At 46.1% G+C, this 13,229-nt stretch overlaps 1 protein-coding gene and 2 pseudogenes across 1 annotated transcript in view; all 3 read right to left on the bottom strand.

Annotated features, from left to right (window-relative positions):
* The window catches only part of VPS4B (vacuolar protein sorting 4 homolog B), a 37,402-nt gene extending 24,412 nt beyond the window's left edge, over positions 1-12,990 (bottom strand). Inside the window, exon 1 of the mRNA XM_017867109.1 lies at positions 12,626-12,990. Within this exon, the coding sequence (XP_017722598.1) occupies positions 12,626-12,652 (27 nt within the window). The 5' untranslated portion in view covers positions 12,653-12,990. The remainder of the gene's footprint in view (positions 1-12,625) is intronic.
* LOC108526331 (26S protease regulatory subunit 8 pseudogene) lies at positions 1,116-3,364 on the bottom strand (annotated as a pseudogene).
* On the bottom strand, positions 4,785-7,099 carry LOC108526330 (26S protease regulatory subunit 8 pseudogene; annotated as a pseudogene).
* Positions 12,991-13,229: the final 239 nt, after the last annotated feature.

Raw genomic sequence — 13,229 nt, 5'->3', positions numbered from 1 at the left:
GGCCACCATAATGAAACCCCAACTCTAAAATACAAAAAATAGCCAGGCACCTGTAATTGGGAGGCTGAGTCAGGAGAATCGCTTGAATCCGGGAGATGGAGGTTGCAGTGAGCCGAGATCACGCCACTGCACTCTAGCCTGGGTGACAGAGCAAGACTCTGTCTCAAAAAAGAAAAAAAAAATGCATCTCAAAGTCTCAGTGGTTAAGCTACATAGCAAAATAAATCCTTTTCTTTTCTGTTTTGTTTTGTTTTGTTTTTTGTTTTGTTTTTTTTGAGATGGAGTCTCGCTCTTGTTGCCCAGACTGGAATGCAGTGGCGCCATCTTGGCTCACTGCAATCTCTGCCTCCCAGGTTCATGCGATTCTCCTGCCTCAGCCTCCCCAGTGGCTGGGATTACAGGCACCCACCACCATACTTGGCTAATTTTGTATTTTGGGAGAGATGGGGTTTCACCATGTTGGCCAGGCTGGCTTCAAACTCCTGACTTCAGGTATCCACCCGCCTCAGCCTCCCAAAGTGCTGGGATAACAGGCGTGAGCCACCATGCCTGGCCTAGAAATAAGTTCTTTCTTATCCTAACTATAATTTTCTTCTCAGGTGATTTTGAAATGCTGTGCCACTCACCTCTTCAGCCACTTGTTCCTCTCATTCAGTCAGGTCTCACTGTGGCACCACACTGATTTTATTAAGGTAAGTAAATCTCTTACACTGCAGTGCGTATTATTTAAGCATCTAGCTCCAAACATAGTAATTAAACCAGCCTTTCCCTGTTGATGAGAATGTCTGTATATGGCTTCTGAGCTCTTGAAATGTGGCTAGTGTGACTGAGGAGTGAGTTTATGTAATTAAAATTAAAATAGCCACATGTAGCCACTGTACTGAATGGCACATGTTAAATCTTTAATCAAAGACGATGAATTAAGAGGATATGCATTTATTTTTTTTCCACTGATGAATGCCCCATCTCAACCTTATTTCTGTTAACATTTTCATCTGAAATAAAATTAACCATGTCTGTTAGCATTTTCATTTGAAATAAAATTAACCATGTCTTCTATGGTCTCTATAGTTAATTCTGGAGAGCTAATTATTTTATTTTCATTCTAGAAAGCTTTACCGGAGAGATCCATAGAAAGGACATCCACGCACTTCCATTAGTTTCTTGACGGACATGTTTTACTCTCTATCCTTCTGCAAGATGCTGGCTACTGCTATCTCAAAGTCCTCCTGGGTGACATGGACTCGCCGTTCCCTCAGGGCATACACGGTGGCTTCTCTGCATATGACTTTCACTTCAGCCCCTGATGCTCCTGGCAAAAGCTCAGCAATTTTCTCTGGTTGATCCCCTGGGTCAGGTTCCTTTTCAGAGAATGGATCTTCAAAATGTCCAGCTGGAATTCAAATTTTCTGTTGACGTGCCCTGAGCGAAGCAGCGGTCCACGATAACCTCCATCTTTTGGTGGCCTCAAAGCTGTCCAGCTGGTTGTGCAGCTCCAGCACGATGTGCACTTCACTGTCCCCTCCACAACCCACCTCCAGCTGCAAGGAGCTGATGGAGCTGATGATAGATGGCAGGTCCTCATGCCATGACAGACAGCTCCCTCACCATTCTTGGCCCTTCCCTGATGAATTTCTGTACCAATTCAGAGCCAGAGATATAAACAAAAGTACAGTCTATATGATGAGCCATGACCCAGGCAAACAGTGTCTTCCCAGTGCCTACAGGTCCATACAGCAGGACCACCTTGGGTTGTGCGATACCCAGTGCTTCAAAGAGCTTGGGATGCTTAACAGGTGGCTCGATCACTTCTCTGATGTCCTTAATCTGCTTGTCCAGTCCACCAATCATCTCTTAAATCAAGGCTGGCACCTTCTCCACCATCATTGGTGACACCAGTGGGTCTACTTTGTTGGGTACGATGCTGTGCAGTGTGTAGCTATCATTTCTGAGCGCCACCTGGCAACTGGGTCTCATGTCATTGATGTCGCTGTTTCTGTCCACATCTAAGACAAACTTGCCCTTGGGATATACCTTGACTAACACTCTCCATATCCATGGCCTGGACTACTTCCCTCATACAGGAGCCCTGTTCCGGCAGCAGCTGCAGCTCCTCCTGCAATAGGCGAACTTTTGCATTTAGTTCATTCCTTTGTGCCTGCAGCCTCTGGAGGTATTGGCTCTTATCATTCACAACTGACTGGNATCTCACTATGTTGCCCAAGCTAGCCTCAAACTCCTGGGCTCAAGTGATCATCCTGCATCGGCCTCCCCAAGTAGCAGGACCACAGGTGCACACCACTGCACCCAGCTAAAACTTTTAGAAAAAACATGGAAATCTTAGGATCCGGGGCTGGGCAAAGAGTTCTTAGATCTGACATCAAAAGCATACTATATAAAAGAAAAAAAAAATGGTAACTGGACCTCACGACAAAACTTTTGCTCTCTGAAAGATTTTGTTAAAAGGATGAAAAGACAATCTATAGACTGGGAGAAATATTTGCAAAACATATCTAACAAAGAACCAGTATCGAGAATATATAAAGAACTCTCAAAATGTAACACATATCTTCATGTGATAGAACTACACAAACACAACCACACCCACACACATAAAAACACATGAGGACAAGTAAAACTGGGAAAATATGAGTAAGAGTGGTGGAATGTATCCATGTCAATATCCTGGTTGTGATATTGTCCCAGTTCTACAAGATGCTGCCGCTGGAGACAAATGGATAAAGGGAATGCCGGATTCTCTGTATTTCTTACAACTGCATGTGAATCTACAATTATCTCAAACTAAAATTCTCCTGAGCTCAGGAGTTCACGACCAGCCTGGGCAACACGGTGAAACCTCGTCTCTACTAAAATACAAAAAATTGGCCAGGCATAGCGGCATGCGCCTGTAGTCCCAGCTACTTGGGAAACTGAGGCAGGAGAATTGCTTGAACCCGGGAGGCGGAGGTTGCAGTGTGCTGAGATCATGCCACTGCACTGCACTCCAGCCCGGGCAACAGAGTAAGACTCCATCTCAAAAAAAAAATAAATAAATAATTATATTTAATTTTTAAAAATATGCACAGACACATACAAATAAAGGGCAAACATGATTTATTAAAACATTCCAACTGGGTTAATTTAGGTCGTAAAACTATTCAACAGAAACAGGTGCCAGTAAAAAAAAAAAAAAAAGATAGTTGTTAGAGATACTAAAAAGTAAGTACATAACGTAAGCAAAAAATCATTCAAACAATGCAAAAAACCAATTATGTGTAAGAATATTACATTCTGGGGCAGTGGAGCATGGTAGCTGGGCTGAGATCTGTAAATGGGAGGAACAGGTCTCCCGCTGGAAGACCATGCTTCCTCTATTACAGCGGGGAAGAAAAATAAATGGTTTATTTTAGAATTGATAAAATGTAATAGTTACGTGTCTCACAGTTCAAGTAGCCTAAATTCAAAGCTAAAGTTTCAAAAGTCTTATCAGCTAGCATATGAATATAAAACATGCAGTCACATAGTCAAGTGGTGGTTAGGTGAGACTGGCCATATAAAAATGCATTATGGCTGGGTCCGGTGGCTCATGCCTGTAATCCCAGCAGTTTGGGAGGCCAAGGAGGGCGAATCACTTGAGGTCAGGAGTTTGAGACCAGCCTGGCCACCATAATGAAACCCCAACTCTAAAAATACAAAAAATAGCCAGGCACCTGTAATTGGGAGGCTGAGTCAGGAGAATCGCTTGAATCCGGGAGATGGAGGTTGCAGTGAGCCGAGATCACGCCACTGCACTCTAGCCTGGGTGACAGAGCAAGACTCTGTCTCAAAAAAGAAAAAAAAAATGCATCTCAAAGTCTCAGTGGTTAAGCTACATAGCAAAAATAAATCCTTTTTCTTTTCTGTTTTTGTTTTGTTTTGTTTTTTGTTTTGTTTTTTTTGAGATGGAGTCTCGCTCTTGTTGCCCAGACTGGAATGCAGTGGCGCCATCTTGGCTCACTGCAATCTCTGCCTCCCAGGTTCATGCGATTCTCCTGCCTCAGCCTCCCCAGTGGCTGGGATTACAGGCACCCACCACCATACTTGGCTAATTTTTGTATTTTTGGGAGAGATGGGGTTTCACCATGTTGGCCAGGCTGGCTTCAAACTCCTGACTTCAGGTATCCACCCGCCTCAGCCTCCCAAAGTGCTGGGATAACAGGCGTGAGCCACCATGCCTGGCCTAGAAATAAGTTCTTTCTTATCCTAACTATAATTTTCTTCTCAGGTGATTTTGAAATGCTGTGCCACTCACCTCTTCAGCCACTTGTTCCTCTCATTCAGTCAGGTCTCACTGTGGCACCACACTGATTTTTATTAAGGTAAGTAAATCTCTTACACTGCAGTGCGTATTATTTAAGCATCTAGCTCCAAACATAGTAATTAAACCAGCCTTTCCCTGTTGATGAGAATGTCTGTATATGGCTTCTGAGCTCTTGAAATGTGGCTAGTGTGACTGAGGAGTGAGTTTATGTAATTAAAATTAAAATAGCCACATGTAGCCACTGTACTGAATGGCACATGTTAAATCTTTAATCAAAGACGATGAATTAAGAGGATATGCATTTATTTTTTTTCCACTGATGAATGCCCCATCTCAACCTTATTTCTGTTAACATTTTTCATCTGAAATAAAATTAACCATGTCTGTTAGCATTTTTCATTTGAAATAAAATTAACCATGTCTTCTATGGTCTCTATAGTTAATTCTGGAGAGCTAATTATTTTATTTTTCATTCTAGAAAGCTTTACCGGAGAGATCCATAGAAAGGACATCCACGCACTTCCATTAGTTTCTTGACGGACATGTTTTACTCTCTATCCTTCTGCAAGATGCTGGCTACTGCTATCTCAAAGTCCTCCTGGGTGACATGGACTCGCCGTTCCCTCAGGGCATACACGGTGGCTTCTCTGCATATGACTTTCACTTCAGCCCCTGATGCTCCTGGCAAAAGCTCAGCAATTTTTCTCTGGTTGATCCCCTGGGTCAGGTTCCTTTTCAGAGAATGGATCTTCAAAATGTCCAGCTGGAATTCAAATTTTCTGTTGACGTGCCCTGAGCGAAGCAGCGGTCCACGATAACCTCCATCTTTTTGGTGGCCTCAAAGCTGTCCAGCTGGTTGTGCAGCTCCAGCACGATGTGCACTTCACTGTCCCCTCCACAACCCACCTCCAGCTGCAAGGAGCTGATGGAGCTGATGATAGATGGCAGGTCCTCATGCCATGACAGACAGCTCCCTCACCATTCTTGGCCCTTCCCTGATGAATTTCTGTACCAATTCAGAGCCAGAGATATAAACAAAAGTACAGTCTATATGATGAGCCATGACCCAGGCAAACAGTGTCTTCCCAGTGCCTACAGGTCCATACAGCAGGACCACCTTGGGTTGTGCGATACCCAGTGCTTCAAAGAGCTTGGGATGCTTAACAGGTGGCTCGATCACTTCTCTGATGTCCTTAATCTGCTTGTCCAGTCCACCAATCATCTCTTAAATCAAGGCTGGCACCTTCTCCACCATCATTGGTGACACCAGTGGGTCTACTTTGTTGGGTACGATGCTGTGCAGTGTGTAGCTATCATTTCTGAGCGCCACCTGGCAACTGGGTCTCATGTCATTGATGTCGCTGTTTCTGTCCACATCTAAGACAAACTTGCCCTTGGGATATACCTTGACTAACACTCTCCATATCCATGGCCTGGACTACTTCCCTCATACAGGAGCCCTGTTCCGGCAGCAGCTGCAGCTCCTCCTGCAATAGGCGAACTTTTGCATTTAGTTCATTCCTTTGTGCCTGCAGCCTCTGGAGGTATTGGCTCTTATCATTCACAACTGACTGGAGTTCTTCAGTTCTTCAGTCTCAGACAGATAATACTGGCAGAGTCTGCTGCCTGTCTTCCCCTCTTCCGGCTCCATCTGCTCTGGTCCATCAAACATTATCTTCCCTCTTCAGCCAGAGCTAATTTTCTTTCTGAATATAATCCTCCACCCTCTCCCTTGCTAACACCCTAGTTCAATCTGCTATCATATATGTCAAAACTACCATCCAGCCTCGTGAGTGGTCAGTTTGTTCCCACCCTTGCTACCTGAAAACATACAAGGCAACCTTCGATGGCTTCCCATTGAAAAGAATAAAATCCTGATGCTGGAGCTGACCTAAAACGTCTGAAATAACCTGGGCCCTAGCTACATGTGGTTCTCCTCTGAACCCTAGAATCCTCCTGCAGTCAGGCAGCCTGAGCAGTTGGATCCCTCCACCTAGAATGTTCTTCCTTCCTTTCCCCAGATAGATGCATGATGTCTCCTTTTCAGTCCTAGTTCAGATGGCAAGTCCTCAGAGAGGCCCTCCCTAATTTGCTATAGAAAAGGCTGTACCTCATCCCTGCTCCCTGCTATCTGCCCCCGCTGCACTCTCTCATCCTATTACTGTCATTATATTTACCTGTACACTCACCCACTGGCTGTCTCCTTTAGGGAGGTAGGCTCCATGAGGACAGGACTTCACCTTGAGCTCCCCACGCCTAGAATGGTGCTGGCATACAACGGGTACTCAAAATTGTTTAATGAATGAAAAAAAAAATTCCCCTCCTCCTTTTTCAGTATCTTCTTCCTTTTAATTACTTCACTTCTGTCATTCTTAACATTTCTCTCCACTAGATATTTCCATCAACATACAAACAGCCCTCCTTTAAAAAGTCTTATTTGATAACAAAACACTGTTCAGTGTTAGTTCTGTTTCTCTGCTACCTTCTAGAGTCAAAAATCTCACCAGAGTGGCCTCTATTCTCTTTCCCTTATCACATAATAAAACGGCTCCTATAAAGGCTCTCTAGGATGCTAGATCCAAATACCAGCTCTGTCTTCTCGATCTTCTGACATTGAAAGTTGATTATTTCCTCCTTCTTGGACACTGTCCTCTGCTGAGTCCCCCACTACCACTTGGCTGGTTTTCCTCCCACCACTCTGGCAGCTCCTTCTCAGTCTCCTTCATTGATTCTCCCTCTCCTATGTGACAATGAAGTATATTCATCAGGTGCGGGCTGGGACTCACCACCCTACGTGGTTTGCAGTGACCTAGGGCTGATGATCTGTGTGTGTGTGTGTGTGTGTGTGTGTGTGTGTGTGTGTGTGTGCGCGCGCGCGCGTGTGTTTCTGAGCACGCACATGGTTTTTTTGTTTTTCTTTTCATTTATTGGCCTCTCTCTCCCGTTAGAATGTAAGCTTCAGGAGAACAGCAGTTATATCTGTTGTCTTCACTTCTTTATATTCCCAGAGTCTACCACAGTGGCTGACACAAGACTGAATGATGTATCACCCCAGGATCAGTCAGGATCCAGTTATCAATATGGAAGTATAAAAGTTGGGAACATGTGGAATTGTCCTTTTCCACTTAGGAGACCCAGACACATCTCTACCTTAGAAAACCCTGAGAAATGGGGTAAATTCTACAATTACCTGCCTCAGGAGAAAAGGTGTCCCAGGCCCTGTCTGTCGAGACCAATTCTTTCTCCTCTGCTGTGAAGCTGATCCCCAACTTCCTCCACTGACATTTACTCCATCAATGACATGCCTATCAACTGTTCTCTCCAACCTTTCCTTTTTTTCCCTCAGCAGAAAAATGTGTTGTCCTATCTCAGACTCACAGCTGCAGAACACAAACTACACACCATCTCTCCTCAGCTCCTCGGTTCTCCTCTCCCTACATCTCACTCATCTCTTTGCCTCCACATCAAAATCCCAAACACCCACATTCATCCCAGTTTCCTGATCTGCCATTTTTCACACAGCAATGCTTTCTGCCTCCTGATAACCAAATCTTATGCTTATCTCACTCCCTCTCCACAGCACTTAACACACAGAACAAATACCCTGACAGTGTCTCCTTGCTTGGCTGTCATGACATCACTTTCTTCTAGTTTTAGTCTTTTTTTTTTTTTAAGACAGGGTCTCACTGTGTCACCCAGGCTGGAGTACAGGGGTGTGATCACAGCTCACTTTAACCTCTACCTCCTGGGCTCGAGCCATCCTCCCACCTCAGCCTCTGGAGTAGCTGGGACTATAGGCATGCACTACCACACTCAGCTAATTTTTGTAGAGAAGGGGTTTCACCACGTTGCCCAGACTGGTCTCAAAATCCAGAGCTCAAGCGATCCGCCTGCCTCGGCCTCCCAAAATGCTGGGATTACAGATGTGAGCCACTACGCCTGGCCTGGTTTTACTTTTGATTAACAATTCTTTTCCAGGCTCCCGCTTCTCTCCTTAAATGTCGCTAATCCATAGAATTTCTACCTTGGTCTTTGTTTTGGCTTATTCTGTATACTCTCCAGGATGTGACTCTGTATGCTTACAACCTCTACTACCACCTGTACGCTAATAATTCCCAAATCCTTATTTCCAGCCTAGTTCACTCTCACTAGTTCTACACATGCGTATGCAAATATTCACCGATATTTCCATTTGATTGTCTCCACAAGCAACTAAAACTCAACAAGTTTAGAACCAAATTATTTTGCTCCCTTGCCCTGGCCCCAAATCTCTCTCCTTTTGTATTCCCAGAACCAATCCCTACCTACTCAGATACCCAACCCCGAAATCTGGGAGAAAACCCAGACTATTCCTCCTCCCTTTCAAAATGCAGCTACAGCCGGGAGCGGTGGCTCATGCCTGTAATTTCAGACCTTTGGGAGGCTGAGGTGGGGGGGATCACCTGAGTTCAGGAGTTTGAAACCCGCCTGGCCAACACAGCGAAACCCTGTCTCTACTAAAAATACAAAAATTAGCTGGGTGTGCTGGTGCATACCTGTAATCCCAGCTGCTACTTGGGGGCGCTGAGGCAGGAGAACAGCTTGAACCCGGGAGATGGAGGTTACCATAAGCTGAGATCACACCACTGCACTCCTGCCTGGGCAATAGAGTGAGACTCCGTATCAAAAAAAAAAAAAAAAAAAAAAAAAAGAAAAAAGAAAGAAAAAAAAAATGCAGATACAAGCTTGACTCTTCTCCATCTTCAATTTTTCTCCTCTGATCAATCCTTTTCACTTTATTTGAATGGATACTCTCCTAATTTGGCCCCTCACCGCCTTCCATCACACAGACCTTGCCTCCTTGACCAGTACAATATACTGTAAGAAAAGTTACGTGAATGTGGTTTATCTCTCTCAGCATCTTATTGTGGTGTTCTCAGCCTTCCTGTGACTATGTGAAATAATAAAATGCCTACGTGATGACGTGAAGTGAAGCGAATGACACAGGCTTTGTGACACAGTGTTTCAAAATGATGAACTATTTATTCTGGAATATTTCATTTTGGACCCAGGTTAACTGTGGGTTCTTGAAACTGTGGAAAGTAAAACCACAGAGAAGTGGAGACTACGGTGTAGCTTTATTACATTATTACATAATCTTAATTTTTAGTTATCTGCATTCCCTCATTAGATTATAAGCATCTGGCCACAGGGATTTTTGCCTTGTTCAGCACGAAGTTAAGCATTACATGGATATTAATCCAAATTTCCTAGGTTAGAAGGTTGAAAAGGTTGAATGAGAAAGCACACATGTGAACCCACCACTAACAAAATTACAATTCAAGATCCCTCCTGCTTAACAGTAACAATTATGCCTTTAATGTTGGTCAGTCTCTGGCTGACGCACTGAAGAACAGCCAACAGTCCAATTCAAATATGATGCATTCTGGGGCCGGGCGCGGGGGCTCACACCTGTAACCCCAGCACTTTGGGAGGCTAAGGCGGGTGGATCACTTGAGGTCAGGAGTTCAAGACCAGGCCGGGCGCGGTGGCTCAAGCCTGTAATCCCAGCACTTTGGGAGGCTAAGGCGGGTGGATCACTTGAGGTCAGGAGTTCAAGACCAGGCCGGGTCGGTGGAGCCTGTAATCCCCAGCACTTTGGGAGCTAAAGGCGGTGGATCACTTGAGGTCAGGAAGTTCAAGACCAGGCGGGCGCGGTGGCTCAAGCCTGTAATCCCAGCACTATTGGAGGCTAAGGCGGGTGGATCACTTGAGGTCAGGAGTTCAAGACCAGGCCGGGTCGGTGGCTCAAGCCTGTAATCCCAGCACTTTGGGAGGCTAAGGCGGGGTGGATCACTTGAGGTCAGGATTCAAGACCCCAGGCCGGGTCGGTGGCTCCAAGCCTGTAAATCCAGCACTTTGGGAGGCTAAGGCGGGTGGATCACTTGAAGGTCAGGAGTTCAAGACCAGGCCGGAGTCGGTGCTCAAGCCCTGATAACCCAGCACTTTGGGGTAAGGCTAAGGCGGGTGGATCACTTGAGGTCGGAGTTCAAGAACCAGGCCGGGTCGGTGGCTCCAAGCCTGTAATCCCAGCACTTTGGGAGCCGAGACGGGCGGATCACAAGGTCAGAAGATCGAGACCCATCCTGGCTAACACGGTGAACCCCGTCTCTACTAAAAATACAAAAACTAGCCGGCGAGGTGGCGGGCGCCTGTAGTCCCAGCTACTCGGGAGGCTGAGACGGGAGAATGGCGTGAACCGCGGCAGATGGAGCTTGCAGTGGAGCTGAGATCCAGCCACCTGGCACTCCAGCCTCGGCCACAGAGGCCGAGACTCTGTCTCCAAAAAAAAAAAAAAAAAAAAAAAAAAGACCAGCCTGGCCAACATGGTGAAATGCTGTCTCTACTAAAAATAGAAAAAAATTAGCCGGGCGTGGTGGCAAGCGCCTGTAATCCCAGCTACTTGGGAGGATGAGGCACGAGAATCACTCGAACCTGGGAGGTGGAGGTTGCAGTCAGCTAAGATCATGCTGCTGCACTCCAGTCTGGGCAACAGAGCAAGACTGTCTCAAAACAACAACAAATAAACCTGCAAATGATGAAGATTATGTTGTAGAGTACCGAAATCACATGCGAAGTCTCTGACAAATGAAAAGTTGGTGAAATAAAAATTGTTAAAAAGCCAATGATGACAAGATGGGCACTTTAGAAGGGTCACCTTTAATACTCAAGGGAAAAACACTTTTACCATATGACCAACGCTTTTCCAAATACGTTTACCAAAAAAAACCTTTCCAAATAGGACTACAAAAAGCTACAAAAAACTCACGTGAAGATTGCTGAATCTTAGTTTAATACAATCTTGGTGAAAAAGATACAGTCGGCCGGGGGCGGTGGCTCACGCCTGTAATCCCAGCACTTTGGAAGACTGAGGTGGGCGGATCACCTGAGGTCAGGAGGCCAGCCTGGGTCAACATAGTGAAACCTCATCTCTACTAAAAATACAAAAATTAGCCAGGCGTCGTGTGGGCAACTGTAGTCCCAGCTACTCGGGAGGCTGAGGCAGGAGAATCGCTTGAACCCGGGAGATGGAGGTTGTAATGAGCTGAGATCGAGCCACTGCACTCCAGCCTGGGCGACAGAGCAAGACTCCGTTTTAAAAAAAAAAAAAAAAAGAAAGAAAGAAAGAAAAGAAAAAAATACACAGACAAATCAACACTTGACTTATTCTACAAAACGAGTCATTGTTGCAATTATACAATTTTTTGTGAAAGATTAAAAAAATTATTTTCATAATCTTCTAAGTCGATTTTAAGGACGAAAGTCCCAAGCAAGCCTCCTTTCCTACTCTTTTTGCGTATGCGTGCGTGAAATTTTAATCTCTGTTTAAGTAGGTCTACTTTGAGTGGTCTTTCTTCAGAATCAATAATCATGGACTAAGGAGTTCTTCCATTACCTTTGATGCCTCTATCAGGCACTCCAATAAATGCTTGTTCAACAACCTACCGGAAGTCCAAGACAGGGATTCAATACAAGTATTTTAGGCTACTCTTTCTTCCCTTATTGACTTACTGGACTGGGAGTCCTCTACATTAAGCCACATTACATTCTAAACTCCACTGAAGCCCTAGATCCATTCTGGGGATGGGAGACACCATTACATGAATTTCTTTTCTGAAAGAATTCCATTCCACAGAAGACTAACGATTAAGCCTAAAATCTTAAGATTCCATGATTTGTGTACAAAACACTGTGCTCATTGCGGTAGAAGAGGGGAACTGGAGCCACACAGAAGTTTAAGAATACTCCTCGATCTTACACACTACAATCTGGGAGCCACAGGAGACTGCACATAAGTTCAATGACTTCACGGAGATTGTATGTAGGCTGGCTGTAATCTCAGATTCTTAGTCTGTTCCCATATTTCTACTCACCTGACAGCTCAGAATGAAGGCGTCTGCTGTCAGCTTGAGAAACTAAGACCGAACTGTGACCACTCTATTTTCAACTGGTCTAGAACAGGGCTTTGCAAAAATTACGTTCTTTCTCCCTTAACCCTGATTGGAGAGACCTGCCCAGATCTTGGCTGGTTTGGGGACGTGAAGACCCAACAAAAGGGAAGAGTATCACAAAGTCAGTGACTCGGGAGACCCCAAGAGCGGGTCAGAAAAGACCTTTCCGCTGGAAAACGGGCCCCTCTCCCACCTGCGGCAGGTCCCCGGACCCGCCCTCCTCCTTCCCGACCACAGGCGCGGCCGCTTCCTCCCTTCTCCCCGCCTCCCACCCGCTTCTCGCGCCTCCCCTGGGTCCCAGCTCCCTAGGGGGACGGGAGATGAGCAATGATACCTGGAGGTTGGGCGAAGTGGATGACATGGCGGCGTTCCGAGGCGGTTCCCAAGGGGAACCAGGGGCGAGAAGAGCCAACAGCAGCGACGTCGAACCGCGCCCGGGGTAACAGCCCCCGAACTGGGGAGGCCGGTGGTTCTTGGACCGCGAGCAGCAGCCTCCCTTCCGGAACTTGTTTTCACACAACACTCTCTCCACCAGCACTTGGACCCTCCCCACCAAACTTCCGCAATCCTGACCCCTCTAGGTTCTGGTCCCGCCTCTGCTCCGGGCACTTCCGATTTCGTCATCAGCACGCGCGCACCCAGTCACCAGACTCCCTTCTCTCGCCACAGCGCAGGCCCTCCCTAGGCCGGGAGAAGTAGCCTGGAACATAATCGAGCCCTGGCGGAAGTCGGGCTCGGCGCAGGCGCACTGAGACTCTGGCCTAGGGGCGGGGCGGCAGCCTGGCGGACCTAGTATAGCGCAAGCGCGGAAGCACAGAGCCGGTTTTATTTCTTTTTTCTTTTTTTTTTTTTGTTGTCGTTGTTTGTTTGTTTGTTTCCCCACCCCCGGGGACGTCTTTTACTTTGAGATGAATTATTGGCCCTGGCTCCCTTCCCTC

Source organism: Rhinopithecus bieti, unplaced genomic scaffold (genome assembly GCF_001698545.2).
Source record: "Rhinopithecus bieti isolate Rb0 unplaced genomic scaffold, ASM169854v2 scaffold_2272, whole genome shotgun sequence".
Lineage (NCBI taxonomy): Eukaryota > Metazoa > Chordata > Mammalia > Primates > Cercopithecidae > Rhinopithecus > Rhinopithecus bieti.
Note: the sequence above shows the minus strand (reverse complement) of the source record. Positions and strands in the feature narration are given on the sequence as shown.